The 25,131-nt window shown below is 34.5% G+C and overlaps 1 protein-coding gene across 6 annotated transcripts in view; it reads right to left on the bottom strand.

The window, feature by feature from the left end:
* The window catches only part of Strn3 (striatin 3), a 90,835-nt gene that overhangs the window by 39,913 nt on the left and 25,791 nt on the right, over positions 1 to 25,131 (bottom strand). For all 6 annotated transcript variants that reach the window (XM_046465317.2, XM_046465318.2, XM_058585853.1 and 3 more), the window contains exons 2-5: positions 9,390 to 9,493; positions 8,934 to 9,007; positions 6,392 to 6,473; positions 3,685 to 3,858 (exon numbers count right to left, since the gene is read on the bottom strand). In XM_046465317.2, the coding sequence (XP_046321273.1) occupies positions 3,685 to 3,858; positions 6,392 to 6,473; positions 8,934 to 9,007; positions 9,390 to 9,493 (434 nt within the window). The remainder of the gene's footprint in view (positions 1 to 3,684; positions 3,859 to 6,391; positions 6,474 to 8,933; positions 9,008 to 9,389; positions 9,494 to 25,131) is intronic.

Genomic DNA, 25,131 nt, shown 5'->3' on the forward strand with positions numbered 1-25,131 from the left:
AACTCCCAAACCCTGTCCCCTGCACCCACCCCCTTGGTATCTTTATTTTTTTTTCTCTTTTTTTTTTCTCCTGGTGGTACTGGAGATTGAGCCCACAAATGTAGCCTCACAAATACTAGGCAAGGGCTATTTTTTCCTTTGAGGCAGATCTTACTATGTTGCCAAGGCTGGCCTTGAATTTGGCAGTCTTCCTGCCTCCCAAATTGCTGGGATTATAGGCATGTGCCACTGTGCCTAGCTATAGCCAATTTTTTTGTTCTATTATGTTGATTCATTTTAAGCCCTTCACAGAACTAAGTCCTTTACAAACATTTGTGCAGAACTTTTGGAAAGCAAATGCCTTTGATGTCCATGTTTAAATGGAAGTCTGTATTACAAATTTATTTTCTTTGTCAACAATTCAGTACCTCTCTCATCCTAAAAAAGCAAATAATAGAATAAAAAATTAATATATCAAGATGAAGGGAAAATAAAATGAGGTCAAAAGAAAGGCTAGACGGTAAAAAGATTAAAAAGAATCAGTGTACTTTCTAGAGGAAGGCTATAAATTTTGGCCCTGGGATTATAAACAGAGTACAAAAGGAAAAGGAATGATAGCGGGAGATTCAAAGATAAATCAGACCATTATTTAGACATTGCACAGTTTTTCTCACTTACAAGATCTACATAAGAACTGAATCAACTTAAGTAGATATTTTATAATACACCCAAAACATCCTACTACCACAAATTAAGAAACAGAACACAGGCTGGGGTTGTGGCTCAGTGGCAGAAAGCACTTGCCTAACACATGTGAGGCCCTGGGTTCAATCCTCAGCACCACATAAAAATAAATAAAATTAAGGTATAAAAAAAAATTTAAAAAAAAAAAAAAAAAAAGGAAGAAACAGAACTGTGATGATGACTATGTAGAATCTAGTAAACACTACTCTTAGGGGGATTAACATTTCACTTGGATACATAATACTCCATAAGATCAAACACATAATGTTTACTACATACCAGGCACTGTTATAATTGTCTTACATTAATTCATTTCTTTCTCACATCAATCCTATGATCCCCATTTTGCAAAAGTGGAAATATAAGGTCCTGTGCCCAAAGTCGAAGTTAGTAAGTGGTATAAAGTTAGGTTTCAAATCCAGTCTATCTTCAGAATTCACACTCTTAACCATTAGGCATACTGCCCCTAATATGATGAGTCTAAAATTTATCATTCTTTACTACTGGATAGTAAGTTTGCTTCTGATTTTTTTCCTATTATAAATAAGAACGTGATAAAATACTATTTTGCTGAAATCTCTATACACGTGTTATACCCTTTTCTTATTCCTAGGAGTTTTCAATAGCCCATTAATAACTTAGTAGAATGGTGGCTGCCATGATCTGGAGGGAGGGGGAAATGAGGATTTGTTCAATGTGTAGAGATTCAAAGATGAGAAGTTCTAAATCTACTGTACATAATGCTGTGCCAACAATACTATAATGTACAATTAAAAGATTTGTTAAGAAGTCAGAGCTTGTAGTATATGGCTTTTGCCTGTTTCCTCCCACCCCCATAAAAACTACTATGAAGTCATTATCTTGAAAAAGCAAGAAGTTTTAGGAAAAACAGTATAGTCTGTCATGGACCTTTACTTCAGATTTCAGACTCAGGTATGCTACAGCAAACTTCATTAGTCTAAAATATTGATAAATTCTATGAACTACTTAGTATGGTTAGCTGTACAGACTAACCAGTGGTTGAAAATTCATGGTGATACTTTTTCTCTAATGCTACAAAATACTTAATGCTTCCTGAAATCAGAGTAAAGAAAATATAAGCTCTATACGATATCGAATTGACTTTATTAAAGAGCCTATTTCTCAGAAGTAAAAACCCTAAATCAAAAGCTTGTGTTAGGGGGTTGAGGTTGTGGCTCAGTGGTAGAGCGCTTGCCTAGCATGAGAGAGGCTCTGGGTCTGATTCTCAGCACCACATATAAATAAATAAAGGTCCATCAATAATTAATAAAAATATTAAAAAAAAAAAAGCTTGCGCTAGGGGCTGGAGATATAGCTCAGTTGGTAGAGTGCTTGTCTTGCATGCACAAGACCCTGGGTTCAACCCAGCACAACCAAAAAAAAAAGCTTGTGTGAGTTGAATTACCAAGTTTATAGAACACTTTTTAGACAATTATATGTCATCAAAATACATTAAGGGTATAAAATAACATTAGCTTATAAACTGTGGATATTATTAATTTCTAAGTTCTTTTTATTTTTTCTAAGTTGTAGATGGACACAATACCTTTATTTTATTTATTTTAATGTGGTGCTGAGCATTGAACCCAGTGCCTCACACATGTTAGGTGAGCGCTCTACCACTTACCACAACCTAGTCTCAATTTCTAAGTTCTTTTTTTTTTTAGAAAGAATTTTTTAATATTTATTTTAGTTTTCGGCGGACACAACATCTTTGTTTGTATGTGGTGCTGAGGATCGAACCCGGGCCGCACACATGCCAGGCGAGTGCACTACCGCTTGAGCCACATCCCCAGCCCCTCAATTTCTAAGTTCTAAATCAACTAATTTGGTATTTGACACTTTAAAAATATTATTCTATTCTCTCTCTTTTTTCGATGTTTTCACCTATGTTACTCAGAATAACATGGTAAAAAATGAAAGACATTTCACTGCTTGACTTCTTGCATTGATGAAGTTTCTATAAATCAAAAGCATATCTGGTAGACAGACAATAAGAACCAAATCCTTTATAGCACTGCTGATATGAATGTAAAATAGTGCAGCCACTCTGGAAAAGTTTGGCAGTTCCTCAAAGTTATTCAGCATTTCCCAATGTGAAAACAATCCACATGCCCTTCAACTGGATAATACATAAAACAAAACATGCTATTATCATCCACAAAATGAAATGCTATTCAGCAATAAAAAGGAATAAAGTACTGGTGCATGCTATACATGGATGAACTTTGAAAATATTATGCTTATAAATGATTCACAAAAGACAGTTTGTATGAAATATCCAGAACATCCAAATCTAAAGAAATAATAAGCAGACTATTTGTCTACAATGGAGGGTAAGGGAGAATGGAAGTGACAATTAATAGATACAGGTTTTGTTTTTAGGGTGATGAAAATGTTCTAAACTTAGATTGAACAACTCTTGAATAGTCTAAAACTATTAAGTTACATTCCTTCAATGTGTGAATTGTATAGTACATGAATTATCTCAACAAAGGTATTTTTCTTTAAAAAACATGTATATGGTAGTTTTCTGAGTTCAAACAAAATATAGTCTTTTTTTCTTTCACACTACTATCTAAATAACCATTGCTCATTCTAGTGGAAGAGTAACACTACAATTTAAATACTCTAGCAGACACTTAAAATCAGGATGTTAAAATAGCTCTGAACTTCATGAAATTAATCTCGAATCTGCATTTTAATTCCGTACCTATTTCCAAACCGGAGTCATTCTCTTGGCACAAACTTTAACAAAGACAAACTTTAAAAGCACCCAAGTACAAAATTTACTTGCCCATGGTACCATTTTGGGGTGGGCTGGGGTATTTTTGTATCTGAACTCCATGTGCTTTAAAAACTGTTAATAGTTTAATAACAAGGAGCTAAAGAAATTTATAGTACCAATTAAACAATGGTAGGCTACAGTGTAAATCATACCTTTTGATTTCTTGTCCTTTTTGCTTCGGAGATTCACCACCATTCAGGATTTGTTCTAAGTTCTTTGTTTCTACTGATCCATTTGGTTCTGAATTAGAGAGTCCAAGTAATGACCTTACCCGCTGAGACCGTACATCTAATATTGTATCTGTGTAACCTACTTCCTGAAGGTACCTATAAGAGAATTAAAAATTAAAAATATTAAATCCCAAACACTAACAGCTGCCAATCTTAAAATCCTATCAAATAATTTTGAGAAAAACCCATAATTCTATATATATACTCTTTGTTTCAACATCTTTCTTCTCTATAAACAGTTTTAGTTCATCTGTAAGAGAACTAAGCCAACTACAAACCAAAATGTAAATAAGAAAACTCATGGCATGGCCAACATTGATTAAGGGCCAATTATACTGAAACCTAAAAAGTCCTAGTGCCTTAAAAAGCTTTTAGCAGTTGATGAAATGTGTACATGCATGTGAATGTAAATATTTTTAATGTCCAAGAAGTAATAAAGAATAAGTGACACTGAACCTTCAAAGAGTGACAGTTTAAACCTAGGGATCATAACTAGAGATTGATGGACAGGCTCATTTTCCTTCTAGTATATAAAATTTCGTAGTATTTCTCTAGTTGTGTGGTTTTTCGAACTTTCTCTTATTAAACCAGGATATTTAACTTAGACTGAAAAGAAGAAAGGAACAGATCATGACACATAGATAATGAGTTTTAAATGACTTGTTGTGACAAATGGAGATTGGTTAGGTCACCAACAAAGCATGAACTAAAAACCGAGGAGAATAAACATGAGAAAAATAAGATCTAATCTTCATGACTCAATTCACAAATAAACATGCCAGTAAAATGAAAGATTTTCAGGTTTCTGACTGGCTGATGGTTCCATTCAATGAAACAGAGAATACAGATTCAGAATCTGGCTTATAAGGTATCCATTAAAAAAAAAAAAAATCAAATGACAAAATTTATTAGGAACATAGATCCATAGCTCAGAAGAATGCACAATGGGTTCATTCAACCACACCAAGAAAAAAAGCTCAGAAAAGCTTGAACTGGCTATACATATTTGGGTCATTAGTCTTTGATGGTATTTTAAAGCTATGGATTTAACTGAAATCACCCAAAGAATAAGCATAAGTAAGAAAAGAAAATCTGCCCAAACCCATAGAAATCTCAAGTGCTAGAAAAGTAAGAAAATATCAAAGGAAAATTAAAATACTTGAAAAATGAGAGGGGGGACAAATGATAGGAGAGAGTGATGTCACAGGAGCAAAACTAAAAGTTTCAAAAAGGAGTAATGTCAATTGCTTCCAAGACAATTAAGTATGAACAACAACAAAAGACTCTTGAATATGCTGTGATAGCTGTTTAATCTGTTTTCCATTTTGACACTCTTCTGAAGCTAAGAAATGAACAGGAAGGAAGACCTTGGAAATAAACTACCCTTGAGAACAAGCAGATAGAAAGTGAACTAGGGTGAGGTTTTAAGGTAGGTATAATAAAATGGTGAGGAAGGGGTGATCAGTAGGCAGCAAAATGGTACTACTAGTACCATGTTGGTGATGGATCATGAGGTCTAAGCTAGAGCTAAGGAAATAGAAATAAAGCAACCACAGGGGCTGGGGTTGTGGTTCAGTGGTAGAGTACTCGCCTAGCACACGTGAGGCACTGGGTTCAAACCTCAGCACCAATAAAAATGAAATAAAGATATTGTGGCCACCTATAACTAAAAAACAAATATTAAAAAAAAGCAACCACAGACAGAAGAGATAAAAAGGGAAGTGAAATAGTAAAGGACTTAATCATTAAGGTAATATCATAAAGCAAATAACATGGCAACCACAGTGAGACAGGTAGAATACTTAATGACTATACAGATCATGAAGCAGTAGAGTAGTCTGGGATCTGACAACACTTCAAAGGGTTAATAAGAAGAAGGCATAGATGTCCAGAACCAAAAGAGTTCAGTAACTATAAAAGCAGGGCGAAAGTATCAGTTTTCAAAATATAAAAAAAAGAAAAACTGGGCTGGGGATATGGCTCAAGTGGTAGCGTGCTCACCTGGCATGTGCGGGGCGCTGGGTTCGATCCTCAGCACCACATAAAAATAGAATAAAGATGTTGTGTCCACCGAAAACCAAAAAATAAATATTAAAAAATTCTCTCTCTTAAAAAAAAAAAAAAAAGAAAAACTAGATAAGAGATAATAAATAGGATTTGCCACAGATAATTCCAACATCGCAAAGAATTAAAACATGAAAAAGTTTCCTCAAAAATTGTTCTAAAGATGATTTGGCAAGCCACTTCTGAAAAGATTCAGTTAACCAGCTAAACTCCTTCTCTAAACCAGTCATATCCTGACTCTAAAGAAAAACCAAATATGTGAAATTTGTAGTGAAAGGGTTAGAGGGATTCTGTAAATATGAACTCTATATTGTTTTTGTTCTGAACTTTAAGTCACCCAGTCTTTTAGACATTCTACCCTGCAATAAGAAATCAACAACATCCTAAAACTTGAAGGAAACAAACTTTAAAAATTTCAAAGTATCTACAAAACAACAAAGAACCAATATGAAAAACATACACACTGTTCCACTACAATTAAATAATTTTTACTTGTAAACAGACTCAGTGTAAGCACTTTCATGTCTAGTTCCTTAAAGAGAACTGAAAATAAACCATTACTCACTGTCTTAACAGCTGTCTGCCTTGCTTCCATGTTAACTGGCTATTCTGAGGTGCTGAGGGAGCCTCTGTGTCTTTGGTTTCTTCTAAATATTAAGAAAAAAAGTTTTACACACATTATTAACTTTCAAAAATATTGCCACATTTTCTTAAGGATAAAGTCCTATAAAGGATCTGAAAAAAATCAAAAGTATGATTACTATGTGTCACTCAATTACTTATGGTAATGATTTTAAAACTAGAAAATCCAGGTATACTTTATTACTATGAGGATCAAAAATCAAAGGCTCCAGCTTTGAGACGATATGTTATAAGGAATTTTTTTTTAAACAATGAGAATTCAACTTCATTAAATGCCTTTGGGAAAAAAAAAGCTGTATTACATAAGCTATTCAAAATCAATAGACAAGATACTGAGTACATATAAAATAATGAATAACAGAATTTTGAGTTTGTATCAATAGACCTTAAGTCTGTATCACAAGACTTCTTCTAGCCAATTTCACTTTTAGAACTAAAAATTAAACCAGAGAATAGTTTTTACAATAGGTAAAGAGCCACATTTTAATCTTAGATAACAAAGCATATTCATTTTTCAAGTTTAACTAGAGTGATATCCTGGGTTCAATTCTCAGCCAAGAAAGAGGAAAAGGAAGCAAGCAAGAAAGTTAGTTTAATACCTAAGTGTAATTTCAAGTGAATTAAGCTCTCAAGTATCTGTAGAGTGAAATTTAACTATTTGATATTAACATTATAGAAATGTTTTCCCATAAATTCCCATTTTTAAAATAAAGACACTGTGAAGAAGAGAAGAGCTTGCAAAACCAATCCCCACACTTACTGTTAAGAACTATTAGAATGGCTCATGGTTATTAGGCTCCTAGACTTCTCAGAGTCTAAATATACTCTGCAGGCATTACTTCTCTAACCCTAACATTCTCTGTTAGTATCGTCTCATTCTTCCCTCATACACAAGCAATTCCTGATTTGTAGAAATAATTACTCCAATCTAATAGCCCCCCATCTACCTTTCTATTTATAACATTTGGTTTATTTTATTTTTTTTAAATATCTTTATTTCGTTTTTATGTGGTGCTGAGGATCGAACCCAGTGCCTCACGTATGCTAGGTGAGCACTCTTCTACTGAGCCACAACCCCAGCCCCTGGTTTATTTTTTAAATCACACATTACCACCACAGGAGAAGAAAATTGGCCTAACAAAAAAAAAAAAAAATACTGCTGGGCGTGGTGGTACATGCCTGTAATCCCAGGCTGAGGAGGATCACAAGAGTTCAAGGATGGCTTCACCAATTTAGCAAGGCCCAAAGCAACTTAGTAAGGGCCTATCTCAAAATGAAATTTAAAAAGGATTGATGTTGTGGCTCAATAGTTAAGCACCTTTGGGGGGGGAAAAAAAGAAAGAAAAGAATATCCTGTCCCCCAAGATGTTCTTTTCTTTCTTTCTTTCTTTTAATGAGAAGTTGGGTTCAGTTTGACAAAATCATATATGCAGGGAATTTGATTTACTGCATTTCAGTCCTCATTCCCCACTTTATCCCTCCCCCTATTCTCTTTCCTCTACTGTACTGATCTTCCTTTTACTCCTTTATTTATTTATTTTATTATTATTATTTTAGACTTCTTTATTAGTTTATCAGACTGTGCCTGGTTATCAGTTAGGATAGCGCTGACTGTAAATAAAAGAATAAAGCTCAAACTGGCTTAAACAATAAAGGGTCTATAGCTCTCAACAGAAGCTAAGCTGGCTTTGAGCCAGGCAGGTACCTGTTCTTGTGAAACTTCATTTTACAGATAAAGACAGGGACAGACTACATGGTAGACTTTGCTTTTACATTCCGAGTAATCATATAGCCTTCCTGTCAACCCTACTGTCAGAAGTCTCTCTCTTTCTTTATTTTTGATTGGTGCTTTCTACATATACATAAAGGTGAAATTCCCTGTGGTATATTTATAGATGCACATAAATTGATTTTTGATAAATTCATTCCTCATTTCTTCCCCTTTCCCATCCTGCTTCCCTCCCTCTCCATCTCCACTGATTTCCCTATATATTTAGGATATTTGCCCCTGCCTTGCAACCCTGCCCCTTATTTTGCTTCCACATATTAGAGAAAACATTAGATCTTTGATTTTCTGAGTCTGGCTTGCTTATTTCACTCAGCATGATTTCTCAATTTCCATTCATAAAAAAAGGCTTTTTAAATAACAACAGAAACATAAGCTCACATACAATGGGGAAAAATTGCCTATAGATAGAAAATGAACACGTTGGTACCTTTTCAGTTCTAACTACTACCAAAATGCATTTACAGTTTCACACAGGTTTTCAATCCACAGAAAACAGAACAAGTAACCTCAGGATTAAGATGTAGATCAAAACTACTGATTTTTATTCTTTTAATATTTTCTCCCAATTTTAGACAATTCACAATAGTCAATCATCAAAGCAAAATGAATGTAAAAAACATGTCTGCTATTTAAAAACAAGCTTAATAAAAAAAGAAATAAGAAGAATTAAGTTTACCTGATTCAAAGGTTGGCATTTTCAAATCACCTTGGTTCAGTTCTGTGCCATACTTTAATTTATGATATTTTGCCCTGAAAATTTAATAATAAATTGGTAAAAGAAAAATTATTTCCTTTTCTACAGGTGACTCTGCTATATATTACTCCAATAACAAAACCTACTATGAATGTTGTCTTAAAAGTTTATTTCCAAAGAACACTATTTTAAAGATAACAAAAAGTAACAAATACATCCACGTGAAAAAAGATAAATTTTTCCTGGTCTTTAAAAAATATTACTTCAATTTAACTATTTTAATGTTTTTCTTTTTCCTCATATGAATCAAATAAAAATGTCATCTTGTATTTGGGCAAAGCTTAAAACCTTTCAAAAAGCTTTCAAATGTATTCTTCAACAGTATACATGAGAATAACATGTTTACTTTATTCATACAAGGAAGTGAGGCACACATACCTTTCTTGTTTTAATGCATACTCTAACATCTTTATTCTTCTTACTAAATCCTTCTTCAAATTCTCTTGACCTTTTCTTTCTCCTTGTAAAAATGCTATCCGTGCCTAAAAAAATAAAAGATGTACTTAAGCATACATGGGGAACTAAAAAAGGGAAAACAAGTGCAAGTACATTCTTACTCATGACACCAAGATTTAAAATTCATCTTTACTTTGTCAGATAACACAATCACCTCAAAAGTAAAGACAACTATAAATTAGTTATTTACTTATATTCTTTTAGGGTTATTACTATTAATATTAATTAATAATAATATTTCATCTTTACACATTCTTCAAAGGAAATCACCTCTTTACCTTCTTCTTGCCCTTTTCACCATATCTGACTCTACACTAAAGAATAATGTTTAAAGAAACTGGCATCATATAGGAATATTCACCATTATGAATATATCACAACAAAACCAACTTTCACAAGGTGTGTTTGTTCATATAAGAAAGATACTTAGCCAAACAATCATTATATTTGTCAAAAAAAATTAAATTTCACTGAACATGGAATCAAAGCAAATGAATTCAGGTAGAAGTTTACTTAACACATAAAGTTAGGATGTATTGATTTCAAGCATCCAAATAAAAGGAAAGGTCTAAAAAGAATGGTAAAGATTCAGAACCCCGTAGTCTAAGATCCTAAAAAAAAAAAAAAAAAAAAATAGATTGGCATGATTAGCACTTACTGTCTCTTAAGCTATGGACAAAAGGTAAAATACATGTTTCCAGAAAGATTTTGACAGAACTTTTTTGCTATATAGACGTTTTTACAAAATGAATCACGTTCTTTATGTGACTTCCATTTTCAGGTCTCATAAAGTAATCTATGATTACTAGTAGAAAAAGCTGAAAGAAACTTTTGCTTAAGAAGTAGTTACTGGGGCTGAGGATATAGCTCAGTTGGTAGAATGCTTGCCTCCCATGCACAAGGCCCTGGATTCAATCCCCAGCACCACAAAACAAAACAAAACTATGACTTTGACTTAGTTTGTAATGCCACTTTCAGTCAAGCAGCATTACAAACTAAGTCAAAGTCATAATGTCTTCTGAAAGATTAAAAAAAATTACACTGTAATTAAGTTATACATCCAATTAAAATCTTTTATAGAGTGTTGTGAGAATTTATTTTCTATTTCTAACCATCCATATTTAGAGAATACAGTAAATTAAACAAGCACAAACCATACACAAAAAGCAAGAATCCCAAAATGAGGGAGTTGAAGGTAGATAACAGATGAGAATACAGGACTAGTTAAAGGTGAGAACTTATTAAAATAAAACTTCAAAAGAACATGGCTTAACCAGGATATGTGGGGAGGGGAAGCAGATGAAATAGAAGTCACAAGGGCTATAACTGACCTTATGACCCTTTATCACCAAATATTTAGAAGGTACTTCAACTGAAAATGTAAAGGTTGTAACCAACAGTTATAATAATGATCAAATAAAAGCAGATTTAGCACTCAGTGAAAGATAACTAACAATGGACTTTCCAGTTATTCTTATAGGTTATAACATACCATTAATAGCATCATCTCTGCAAATAAACACTTTAAAAAAGAAAAGCAACCTAAAAAACCATATTACAATGGCATCAAAAAAATAAAAGTGTGGGGCTGGGGTTGTGGCTCAACGTTAGAGCGCTCACCTAGCATTTGAGGCACTGAGTTCGATCCTCAGCACCATATAAAAATAAATAAATAAAGCGATTGTGTCCAACTACAACTAAAAAATATTTTTTTAAAAGTGTACTTAGGAATAACACAAACATGTATGATCTCCACATAGACACTTCGGAAATTTAAAAATAGCAATAAATAGAAGCTAAATGGACTAGCAGACTCATTACTGTAAAACCATCCATTTTCACCCACACTCAAGATTTAATTCCAATCAAATTCTAAATATACACGTGGGGGGTTATAGAACTTGAGTTATAAAATTACGAATTATAAACTTCACAAAGAATTCCAATTGCCAAAAACAGCCACGATTATAAAACACTAAGGTGGTAAACCTTACTCCACCAGATACTAAGATGTATTATAAAATCTACAGAAATTAAGATAATAATTGATATATGGATAGAAAAACATACGAGAGAGAAAACCCAGAAACCAAGTATAGAAGGTCACATGATTCTCAATTATGACAGAGCAGAATGGTCACTTTAAACAGTGCTTACAGAGTACCCTCTGAGGAAAAACTTAAAATGTACTTCTATATAGTATAGTAGAAGGATTACAGATGTAAATGTGAAGGCAAAACAATAATGCTTTTAGGATATACATACATTTCATGATCTAACATTGAGATTGCTTGACCAAGATAAAAACATCAACCATAGAAGAATGAACTTCAAATTCATTACAACACACACACACACACACACACACACACACACACACAAAACCTTCTTTTAAAGATAAAGCAGTGACTAGTAACCTACTTAAAAATTTATTCTGGATAATCCTAGAACTGAAAATGTTAACATTTTAAAAATGCCATACAATATCATACAAAGAAAAAGAGGCAATATAGATCCTATGTGGCCCATAAAGCCTAATATATTCCTATAAAAGCCTACCAACTTTCTATACTAAACAACTTTCAATCAAAAAAGGTCGTAAGAGACCAAAATATATTAATACAATATATGATGTCCAATATATAAAGAAAGAAAATTTCACAACAATAAACATTTACACACAAGCAATAACATACAACAAAAACACCATACTGTTAGGCTAGAGTTTAAAGACACCAAGATGAAAGACACAAAATATAAGAAAGAAGCAGCTGGGGCTCAAGGGAGGGAGCAGAGTCCAGTCACTCGTTACAATGAACCACGACAACTTCCGCCACAGGTTGCAATTTTAAAATTACCAATGGGGATACAGTAGGCAGGATTCTAATTAGGTTTTCTGAAGTAACCAATGGGGGTAAAATTGGAAAATATTCTAATCAGGGATCATAAGGTAACCAATGAGAACAAATAGGGGAAGATCATCTTCTATCAGGTCAGTAAAGGGAAGAGATTGCTCCACAGTTTCGCATATAAGGCCCCTCATTTCCAGGCGTTGGGTCCTTGAGCATCTCTTCACTGGGCCAATCCATTCTGAGTGCTATATTCACTTTCAATAAATCTATGTTTCGCTATTACTTCTGTGTGTCTTCCTCAAATTCTTTGTTCAGGACACCAAGAACCTGGACTTCAACCGGATAGCCCAATGGTAACAGTATTTCATGGCATAATCATTGTCACCATATTAACATATATTCATGAATATTTGGGACACCTAATCTTGCATTAAGGGCAGTTCAGTAATAAATTATTTTTAGGTAATACAGGCACAGTTCTCTCTCTCTCTCTCTCTAACAAAGGGCTTCCCATAATGGTCACATCCCACTTTTTGGGGGGTGGGCCTGCGATGATTCGGTAATAAAATGTGGCATATGAAGGAAAAAAAGACAGAACTGGAGACAGAAACAGTAACAGCTGGATGCCTCAATGTCCCACTCAGAATAATGGACAGGACAACCAAAAAGTAAAGAAATAAGAGTATTTGAACAATACAATTGATCAACTAATTCTAACACACATATGAAGAACACTTACCCAACAAAAGAATATGCATTCTTCTCAAGTGCACCTGGGACATTCTCCAGGATATATTAAACAACAAATTAAATCTCAATAGCTTTTAACCAGATGTGGTGGTACACATGCTAATCCTAGAGACTCAGAGAGACTGAAGGATTGCTAGGAGGCCAGCCTCAGCAATTTAGCCAGATTTTGGGACTGGGGATGTAGCTCAGTGGTTAAGTGCCTCTGAACTCAATTCTCAGTACCAACACACACACACACACACACACAAAAAAAAAAAAAAAGAAAGAAAAAGCTCAATAGCTTTTAAAAGATACCCAAGTATTTTTTCCAACCATAACAAACCAAAGTTAGAAATTAATAACAAAGAAAACAAGAAATTCACAAATTTGTGGAAATTAAAATAACAGATCAAAGAAGAATTCTTAACTGAAGTTAGGGAGCAGATGAATGAAAACAGAAACATACCAAAACTTACGGAATGCAACAAAAATAGAATTAAAGTGGAAATTTACAGCTATAAATGTTTATATTAAAAAACAGAGCTTAGGCGCTAGTTTAGCCTGCGTCAGGCACTAAGTTTGATCCTCAGGGCTGGGGATGTGGCTCAAGCGGTAGTGCGCTCGCCAGGCATGCAGGCGGCCCAGGTTCAATCCCCAGCACCACATACAAAGATGTTGTGTCTGCTGAAAACTAAATAAATAAATAGATATTAAAAAAAAAAAAGTTCGATCCTCAGCATCACATAAAAATAAAATAAAGATATTGTGTCCACCTATAACTAAAAAGTAAAAAAAAAAAACAAACCAGAGCTCAAGAGGCTGAGGCAGGAGGATCAGGAGTTCAAAACCAGCCTCAACAATCTAAGCAACTCAATGAGGCCCTATCTCTAAATACAAAAAGGGCTGAGGGTTCGGCTCAGTGGTTAAGTGCCCCATACCAAACACACACACACACACACACACACACACACACAATAAATAAATAAATAAATAATAAACAGAGCTTAAATTAACCTAACTTCACTATTTAAAGAGCTAGAAGAACAAACTTAAAGTTAGCAGAAGGAGGGAACTAAAAGATCAGAGGATAAATAAATGAAAGAGATTAGAAAAATCAAAAAAGGACTAACAAAATAGATAAACCTTTATCTAGACTAAGAAAAAACACGAAAGATTTTTAAGTTACTAAAATGAGAAATAGAAGGAAACATTACTATCAATTCTACACAAATAAAAAAATTATGAGAGAGTCTATTAACACTTGTACACTAACAAACTAGATAACACAAATGAAATGAACTAATTCTTAGAAATCCAAAACCTACCAAGACAGAGTCACTAGGCAATAAAAATACACTTTTAACTATAAGGGTACTGAGTCAATAATCAAAATTTCAGTTGATAATTCAGAGGAACTTTTTCTTTTTTTGCTGATTTTCTCTTTCTTTGAATGCAGGTAAAGGTGCTCACTGGGAACTATCTTATATAATACCCAAACTTATTCAATAATCAGCACATGATTATCACATGAGAATTACTTGGTATTTACTGACATTTTGACAGCAGATTATTTTTAATTGAAAGACCACTAGATGTCTCCAGTGCAAAACTTATAACATTGATTTAACTGGTTATCATCCTAAACCTGATTCACAACTAGGGTAGTTTTCACTTCTAAAATAACAGAATCTTGGGGCTGGGGATGTGGCTCAAGCGGTAGCGCTCTCGCCTGGCATGCGGGCGGCCCGGGTTCGATCCTCAGCACCACATACAAACAAAGATGTTGTGTCTGCCGAAAACTAAAAACTAAAAAATAAAAAATAAAAAAAATAACAGAATCTTGACTAAAACGAGAAATTAAATTACTAAATTTGTTCTATTGCAAATTTTTTCTTATGTTAAATTATTTAATTGGCAGGTGCAGTGACACATGCCTGTAATCCCAGTGACACAGGAGGCTGAAGCAAGAGGCTCATAAATTCAAGGTCAGCCTCAAAAACTTAGTGAGGCCCTGACTCAAAATAAAAATATAAAAAGGTCTAGAGAGGTAGCTCACAGTGGTAAAGCACCTCTGGGTTTAATGGGGGGGGGGGCTAATAATGAATACAAATGATTTTAGTTTTTTGTATTTAATGATTTTTAGAACACTTCAGCAGTTATTAAAAAATTGAGAAAAACTAGGAACTGCAACACCATTAAGGAGCAAACTTTAACATCCAAGGACTTAAAAAAGAAACCTCAGACAAACACGGAGACTGAAGCAGGAAGATGGCAAATTTGAGGCCAGCCTGAGCAATTTAAGGAGGCCCTAAGTAACTGAGCAAAACCCTGTTTCAAAATAAAAGATAAAGAGGACTGGGGGTATATCTCAGTGGTATGTAGCCCCTGGTTTACTTCCCAGTAACCCCCTCAAAAAAATAAACTTTCAAAATAATTTAGGTTTGGAAGCAACTTGAAGATAAATTCAGCTTGTAGCAATTAGTATAATTTATAATACATATTATTTATATATAATTGTATATATTAATTTATAAATATCCTAATTTATTGATGTAAACAATTTCAAGGAAGGGACTGACCCCAGTCATTGTGGCTCAGTGGTAGAGTGCTTGCCTCCCACGTGTGAGATCCTGGGTTTGATCCTCAGCACCACATATAAACAACAAATAAAATAAAGGTATTGTGTCCATCTATAATTAAAAAATATTTTTAAAAAATAATTCCAAGGAAAAAAGAAATATTAATAAATACTGAGTATCCAGAAGCAAATATAACACCTTATTTTTATCATTTCTATTTATAACACAGCCTGAAGCAAGGTGATAAATTATCAAAATACTACCACCACTGTTCTAACCATCTTTTAAAATCCAAATATTATTTTACATAGAAATAATTGGTTTAAAGCACAATGGATTTTCAACTTTTAATTGGCAACTCGTAAGCCTGTTTCCCATTAATATAAGAAGTACACCCCTTTCAAGGTATGAAACAAGCCTTTTTTGGGGTTCCAGGGATTCAAACCCAGGGGTATTTAATCACTGAACCACATCCCCAGCCCATTAATATATTTTATTTAGAGACAAGATCTCCCTAAGTTGCTTTGGGCCCCGCTAAGTTGCTGAAGCTGGCTTTTAACTTGTGATCCTCCTGCCCTAGCCTATGAATTGCTGGGATTAAACAAGCCATTTTAATAGTATTCTCTAAAAACACATTGCCTGACATCTTGACCAAACCTTTTTTTTTTTAAACATTTATTTTTTAGGTGTAGATGGACACAACACAGTGCCTTTATTTTTATGTGGTGCTGAGGATGGAACCCGGGTCCCGCCCGAGCTAAGCAAGCACTCTACTGCTGAGCCACAATCCCAGCCCCATCTTGACCATCTTTGAAATGTTATAAACATCACATAAAGAAGTTCAACCCGGTCTAAGCACCAATTTGGAATCTGAAGAATAATAACAGAATTATACACACCTTGAGGTGCATAGAGCCACTTCCCCTCAGAATTTTATTCTTAAAACATTCTATCAGCTAAGAGTTTGTCAACTCTCTCGATAATTATTCTACACAGATATTCATAATTCACTTCCCTCCTCATCTAACCACTCTATTCTGCTAAGAATAAATGGATTGCATTACTATAACTTATTTATGTACCTTGGAAAAGAGAATAAAATGTTTAAGAATATATAAGATTAGAATTTTTTAAAAATACTTTCATCATCATTTGCTCTGTTTTTATTACTGAAAAGACTGGGTGAAGTTAGTGACAAGAGAATGCTGACTAAATCAAGATTATTATCATAAAGTAACAACTGTTCTTACATACTTTATGATCAGAGAAGAAAAAATGTCCTTGCTTAAGGGCAGACTTATGTTAAGATGCTGTTTCCTAAAACAAGAGATATTTAAAATTTCATAAGTTACAAATAAGTCATTTTCTATCAAGTTTTCAAAAAATAACAGCTTTGATTCATTTATCAATGTCTTAAACTCAAAATATAATTACTAATCAATAACTAAGGCAATTAAATGGATTAGATAAGCTACTTAAATTACTATAAATCTTTATATACTATTAGTACGAGAAAAATAAAAGTATTAATAGTATGATTTTTCCCTAATACAGGACACATTCCTTCACTAAAGCCCATGTGGCCAGATGTATTCCAGAAAGTTACTAGAGCCACATGTAGTATTACATATAGTAACACATATAGTATTACAAAACACCCCATTTAATGCCAACTGGGGCATAACACAAACATATTTGTATTTCTCCAAAAAAGTCTTGAGTTTTTGTGAAGTGTAATAAATAAAAAATATAGCCAGATGTGGAGGCACACACCTGTAATACCAGCAGCTTAGGAGGCTGGGGTAGGATGATTGTGAGTTCAAAACCAGTCTCAGCAATTAAGTATAGCCCTAAATAACTCCATGAGATCCTGTCTCTAAATAAAATATATAAAAGGGCTCAGTGGTTAAGCACCCCTGGATTTAATCCCTGGTTGGGGGCGGGCAGGATTGTGTAAGGTTTCTCCACCAAATGCTTAACAAAATCATTTACTTTTCTGAATGTTTTGAATTTCAGAATTGTAAGTAAAGAGGAGGAAGAGTAATAACCATGTGTCAAACACATAAGTGTTTACATTTTACAATGGTGCTATGAGTTGGTATTGTTCTCCCCTCTTAACAAAAAATGTCAAACGAAGTACAAAGATAAAGTAACATGCCCAATATCACAAAACAAATAGTGGAGGCACTGATCTGAATCCAGGCAATCTTATTCCACAGTGCACTCTACTACTTACCAAACTATAAAGCTGCTCTACAGAAAAGGAGAGAAAATTAGCTAGAGAAATTAAGGGCAGATATATTAGGACTGACAATCTCACAATGTTAACACAGTTCTCCTTACACCTTAAACTGACACCATTAACTTCACCTATGAGTTAGTATTCTTAACTTAGACTCTAGGCAGCCTGACAAAACTATATGAATAACAAGCAAGGTGAAAAACATCTGCCAGCCCAGTTTCACACCAAGAAATTTGGAATATTAAACCAAATCAATGGTCCCTATATTGTCATTTGTTAAGTTAGACAAATGCTATCAGAATATAAGTACCATGCAAGTATGAATTTTTTTTGTTTGTTCACTGATACATTCCTAGCATCCAAAACAATGACTGGCATTTGTTAAAAAAACAACAAAAAAAACACTCAATACATTTCAGTTTGCTGAATAAATAAGTCGTAAGTACACAGCTCTCTGTTTCCTCAAATATAAATTAAGGGAATGACCATGTGTGTACAATATCTTATAGAAATTCAAACCCAGAAGTACTGATTTCATCTATGGTAAATAGTATGCATCACTTTAAGGCAAAGATTTTGCTACTTCAGTACATTGGTAAATATTAATAAAATCTTTAAGGTATCTAAAAAACTGAACATAAATAAGACAAAGTCTTAAATCTGGGGCTAGGGTTGTGGCTCGGTGATAGAGCACTTGCCTAGCACACGTGAGGCACTAGGTTCAATTTTTAGCACCACATTAAAAAAATAATAAAGGTATTGTGTCCATCTACAACTACAAAAATACTTTCAAAAATCTTAAATTTAGGTATTTATACTCATTTATTACGATACTACTATATTCAATCAGTGTATAGTTTAAAACCTAAAATTTTAAAGTTTCCAAGGTAAAAAACCTAAACACAATCTCTATAATATATTTAGTCTTAAGTCAATGAAGAAAACAATAAATGTTCTTTGGAAACTCCCTTTAACAGCTCATAGAGATAATTTATCAATTAAGCTTCTGTAAAACAAGATATCTGCCACCACAACCACAGTACTATAAGATACCCTGGGCTTTAATTCCCTAGAATTCCATGACATCTTCCCATAAGAACAGCTTATAAAAAAATGTTTAAAATGTATTTTTTTTCTGAAAATTCTTGATGAGGGTTAAAACTTGGCTGTTAATATGTCACTTAATTTTCTTTTTGAGAATAATGGTATTTAAATATCCCAGAATAATTATTCATGCTACTTATTATTAGTGTATAAAACCACTCAAAAGTGTGACATGTATAGAAGTAATAGACACTGATTTGAATAGATGAGAACTGGGCATACAGAAATTCCTAGGGTACAGGTTTCTTTTTATTCAGATTCTAAATATAATTCAGGAAAATTATTATTTATTATTTATTATTTTTAAATAATCAAAATGTTTGATCTCTAGTGCTGGCTGTGCACAGTTTCACACACACTTTTTATTATGGGAAAATATATCACTAAGGAAAACTTTCTTTCATATCCTCACATAAACATGTATAATGATGGGGGCTGGGGTTGTGGCTCAGTGGTAGAATGCTCGCCTAGCATGCACAAGGCACTGGGTTCAATCCTCAGCACCACATAAATGTAAAATAAAGATATTGTGTCCACCTAAAAAAACTTAAATATGAAAAAAAAAACTTATAATGATGATCCATTTTTTTTGAGAGGGAGGGAGGGAGGGAGGGAGGGCAGAGAGAGAATTTTTTTAATATTTATTTTTCAGTTTTCAGTGGACACATCTTTATTTTATGTGGTGCTGAGGATCGAACTCAGCGCCCCGCACATGACAGGCGAGCTCGATACCACTTGAGCCACATCCCCAGCCCAATGATCCATTTTTTGACTTATGATTGTTCATCATCTTACCACAGGACACAATAACTGTATGAAATTTAACAATTATCCCACAAAACCATCAGTTCAAATGTCTCCTAGAGAAAAACTGGTTCCTTTTGAAGCCAGATTTAAAATTAGGTAGTCAGTGTAGTTAGGTAAATCGGGTCTAATATGGAGTGAGATCTAAAATGGAGGCCATGAGAATGAATTCCCGGAAAAGTTGAGCAACTCTTGAAATGTTAATGAAGTCCAGGAATCAGCCCTTAACAGATTTAAAGATAGCCCATCCCAAAGAAGTGTTAATGAACAGCAAACTTGAAGATGCTGCCTCTGAAGTCCTTCCTGCCCAGATTACTTCTTTGGCCCATCTGTGTCCCACCCCTCGGGCCTTACCAACTACATTCCATCACCGAAAACTATAAAATGGAGAGACATCCGCACTTCCACGGATTCCATCTCTTGGGTCCCCTTCTTTCTCCGGGAGAAGTCTTTTCTGGTGTCCTTTAATAAACTTCTAATTTTCCACTCTGACCTTGCCTCGTGCTTCTCTGGTGTTATTCTTCAACACTGGGGAAGCAAGGACTTTTCACCGGTCAAAAGTGGTAACACTTTCACACTAATATCCTTTGGCATTTATATTCTTGGCCATTTTCTCCCTGTACAAATTCTACCTATTCTTAGAGACTTATTCAAAGGCTTATTTCATTAAGGCTCACCAGGAAATGAATTCCCCTCCCCCAGCTCTCTTCTTATTCTCAGTCCTAAACATTCTCCCTCTCAGGAATTCTAAGCTGTAACCACCACCACATGGGAAACCTAGAAAAAGAAAGAATGATATTTCTATGAGAAGAGTAAAGGAATAAAAGTTACCTCTTCTTTATCTTCCTTTTAAAATACATGCTCAAAGATCCACCGGATAAATACATCTGAGGGATCCCTGTGCTTCTAAAATGCTAACAGTAACCATGGCTGGTCCAAGGGAAGAAGATAACATTGGCCACTTCTAAACAGCTCCACAATGGAAAGAAAAGTCAGTAGAACGTACATTTTTATCATTTTTATTTTTATTATCTAGCTCACTCACTAGGATAAGAAAAACAGGAAGAAATGGTCCACCTTTTGCTTAGAAATGAAGTACAACTGGCTGAAACACCTTTAACAACAAAACTATTTCTCAGGAACTAAATATTGAGAGAGTACTTAGGCAGTAACTCGATACGCTTGCAAATAAACTTAACCTAAAAATAAATCTTTTACCTGATTATCACCATTTCTTTTACTTTCCATACTATGCAGGTTTCTTGAAACTTCATTCTATCTTGTACAGTGTTACCCTAGCATTTTGCAAATGAATTTTTCATTCTGCATATTGCAGGTATATCAACTAAATAATCACTGAATAGATTATTTCCTAGACTTAGGGAAACATTAATCTATAATGAATCATAGGTTTTTGTTTATTTCCTAGACTTAGGGAAACATTAAACAAAAACTTATGATTCATTCTGGATTATGTTTATTTTAACATAAAATAACACCACTTCTAGACTGAAGGAAATAATTAATTTTTTCAAACAATGAGCTATGCTAATTAGCTTTAATTTATTAACACAAGTTTAAACTCTCAAATCAAAGGGAGGGAAAAAAAATTTTGAGCTCCCTCCCTTTTGGTGTTGGTGCAAGGGACTGAACCCAGGACAGCAAACACCTTACCAATGAGTCACACCTCCAGCTCCCATATCCCTTCCACCCCAATTTTAATTATCTCTGTAATTGTTCAAGTACATAAAGCAAAAGTTTCATTCTTTTTTTTTTTTTTTTTACTTCGGCATTTCCACTTATTTCAATGTACAGAATAGTCAAAAAGTGTACTGAGGCTCCAGTTTACCAACAAACCTCCTTTCTTCCACTTCAACATTTGCACCACATCATCTTCTGCAGTACAATAGGGTATACAATCTTTCAAACACACACTAGTACAGTATAAGGTTTAAGACTCAGATGGTATAGAGAACAATAAAACCCCCAAAGGAAGAGGAAGAGTAATAGAGAGGCATGGCAAAAAGAAAGAAAAAATAAAAAATACAATGCAAGGTGAGGCTAGTCAATCAGAACCAAGCCATGAAGGAACCTGACAATTATATATTGGGGGGTGCTATGGAAGATTAAGTAAAACAGTGAAATAATTAAGATTTGCATTCCAAAGATTATTCTAGCTACTTACAGTGATTCTCCCACAGAATTTTTTAAAATAATTTTTTAGTTGTAGATGGACACACTACTTCTATTTATTTATTTATTTTTATGTGTTGCTGAGGGTCGAACCTAGTGACTCATTTGTGCAAGATAAGCACTCTGCACTGAACCATACTCCCAGCCCTCCCACAGAATTTTCTACCCAGCCAAATGTTAATTTTTTTCTCACTTATTGTAGTGCTTTCTTCAAAATTCTTTGTACATTAAACCAAGTTTTAAATTTTCCCACTGGATTGTGAGTCCTGAAGCTACACCTTTCACAATTCTAAATTCAATAAATGCTTGTAATACTGAATAAGATTAAGCAGATTTGACTTTTTTTTCCCCCAGATTTGACATTAAAAAAAAAAAAAAAAAAACTATGTCCAAGATGATGTGACAAAAACAGCACTTTGGATTGGCTGTAGGGGCACACATTTGTAATCCCAGTGACTCAGGAGATTGAGACAGGAAATTGCAAATTGGAGGTCAGCCTTTTCAAGACCCTGTCTCTGGCTGGGGATGTGGCTCAGTGGTTAATCCCCAACACAAAGAAAGAAAATAAGACAAGACTCCCTAAAACTGCCACAGGAATTCCATTTATGGACAATACTGGAAAAGGAAGGAATTGGGATATATATAATTAAGATAATTGTGATTTAGATTATTGCTTAATAACATAAGAGAGATGATTCAATCAAATCATTCATTAGCTTTTTCAGGGCTAGGTTAGCAGTATTCCTGGATTCTACAGTCAACTTGATTTTAACTAGATTAAGCCTGAAGTCTCAGTATATATTTGGGGGTGCTATGGAAGATGCAGAAGTGATGCAGAATAGGGCAATATTAAGAGAAAACCTCTTTCTCCCCAATTAGATTTTAGTAGATACCTGATTAAAACAATTTGTTTCCAATTTGTTATTACTTAGAATTCCCTGCACATATGAGAAATGCAAATTTGTTGAAAAAATATTGGCAATGATATTCATTCTTTGAACAATTCTGTACTGAGTGCCTCCCATGGCCAACATTATGAGGATACAATGGAACACAGGCTATTACAATCCCTATCCTCACAGAGGCCTACTGAATAGAGACAGTAAATAAGTATGCCATGTGTATATGTCCTCTAAGGGTTCATGTGTTGAAGGCTTGGTCCCCAGCTGGTAGTACTAATAGAAAGCGGTGGAAACTTTAGAAAGTGAGTCCTAGTTGGAAGAGACAGGTCACTGGGAAAACTGTCCTTCAAGGGTACATCTTGTCCTCAACCCCTTTCACTCTTTCTCTGCTTCCTGGTGGACTTGAAGGTGAGCAGCCTCCTCCATCACATGCTCCCACTGCCATGGAGTTCTTCTATTTTGGACTAAAACCTCTGAAACAATGAGCCAAAATAACCCTGCACACACTACCTTTTTTTGGTACTGGTGATTGAACCTGGGGGCACTTTAACACTGAACTACAACCTTATCTTTTTTTTTTTTTTTAAGTTGTTGAGATGAGAATCGAACCCAGTGCCTCACACATGCCAGGCAAGTATGCTACCACTGAGTCCCAGCCCCAGCCCCAACCCAATCGATTTTGTTTTTTATTTTGAGACAGGGTCTTGCTAAGCTGATGAGGCTGACCTCAAACTTGCAATCCTCTTGCCTAGGCCTTCCGAGCAGCTGGGATTACAGGTGTCCACCACAACTTCCCATGGTCCTGCTAAATCTTTCCTCCGTTTAGATTGAATTTCTCAAATATTTTGTGAAGTAATAAAAATTTGATGATCATATTATGTACCTTAATAAAGAGCATAATAAAGGAAACCTCATAAGAGGAAAGCTCAAAGATGGTTTCCCAGAGAAAATAACAATTAAGCTTTGACCTGAAGAGAGTGTAAGTCAGATCAAATAGGAGAGGAAGAATTTCATGTACAGGAAACAGCATGTGTGAAGATCTGGAGAACAATTTAGAGAAAGAACGGCTAGAACTTAATTTTTTTTTTTTTTTAGTGTTTGTGGGGTAGGGAAAGGGAGAGGAGAGAGAAGGGAAATAAAGCTGGAAGGTTAACATAAGCCATGTTAAAAAATGTACTAATACAAAAGAGCAATAAAACTCTACTTGAATATATCAGTCCACATGATGAAACACATGACCACTAAAAACATTTATGGAGAACCCTTTTGGACATTCTAACAACAACAGAGACAATAGTATAAGGGAATTGCAACAACAAAAACCCCCCAAATACTCCAATTTAAGGAGTCTACATCTAGCTTGGTGGTGCATGCCTATAATTCCAGCTACTGAGGAGAATGAGGCAGTAGCAAGATCAAGGCCAGCTTGGACAATTCAGAGAGAACTTGTCTCAAAATAAAAATAAAAAGGGCTGGAGATGCAGTTCAGTGGTAGGGCACCCCTGGGTTAATATCCAAGCACCAAAAAATAAAAACAAAAACAAAAGGTATTTCTTCAAAGAAGAAATGCAAATGGTCAACAAGCACAAAAAAGAACGCTTAGCCTAGGTGCGGTGTCACATACCTCTAATTCCAGCAGCTCCAGAGACTGAGGCAGGAGGATCATGAGTTCAAACAAATTCAAAGCCAGCTTCAGTAATTTAGTGAGGCCCTAAGCAACACCATTTATTATTATTTTAGAGACTCTGTCTCTAAATAAAATATTAAAAAGGGCTGGGGAGGTGGCTCAGTGGTTAAGTACCCCAGGTTCATTCCAGTACCAAAAAAGAAGGAAAAAAAAAAAAAAAGTAAGTAAACTGCTGAACATGTTGGCTGAGGCAATGTGAGGCTAAGGCAGCACTTAAGCACAGGAGGTCAAGGTTAGCCTGGGCAACTCAGTGAGGCTCCATTCCAAAACACAAAACAAATAACAAAAATAGTGAATAAACCACAGGTTATGTACCTCACCCAAAACAAGCAACCAAAACTTGATTTAACAGGAAAATCTTACCAGTTTGATTACAAATACCTACATTCCACTAAATAGCAACCTGTAAAAATTCAAACTCATGTAACAAATCATGAAGTGTTCCCCCACACACACACAAATTATAACATTCAATATAATTTTTTTAAAAGAGTTAAGCAATTCCAAAGAATTAAATATGGGGCTGGGTAGTAGTTCACTCAACTGTATGCTTAGTGGATTCAAGGCCATAG

The sequence above is a fragment of the Marmota monax genome, unplaced genomic scaffold (assembly GCF_021218885.2).
Source record: "Marmota monax isolate L192 unplaced genomic scaffold, Marmota_monax_Labrador192_F-V1.1 WCK01_AAM20220418_F8-fsc00079, whole genome shotgun sequence".
Classification (NCBI taxonomy): domain Eukaryota; kingdom Metazoa; phylum Chordata; class Mammalia; order Rodentia; family Sciuridae; genus Marmota; species Marmota monax.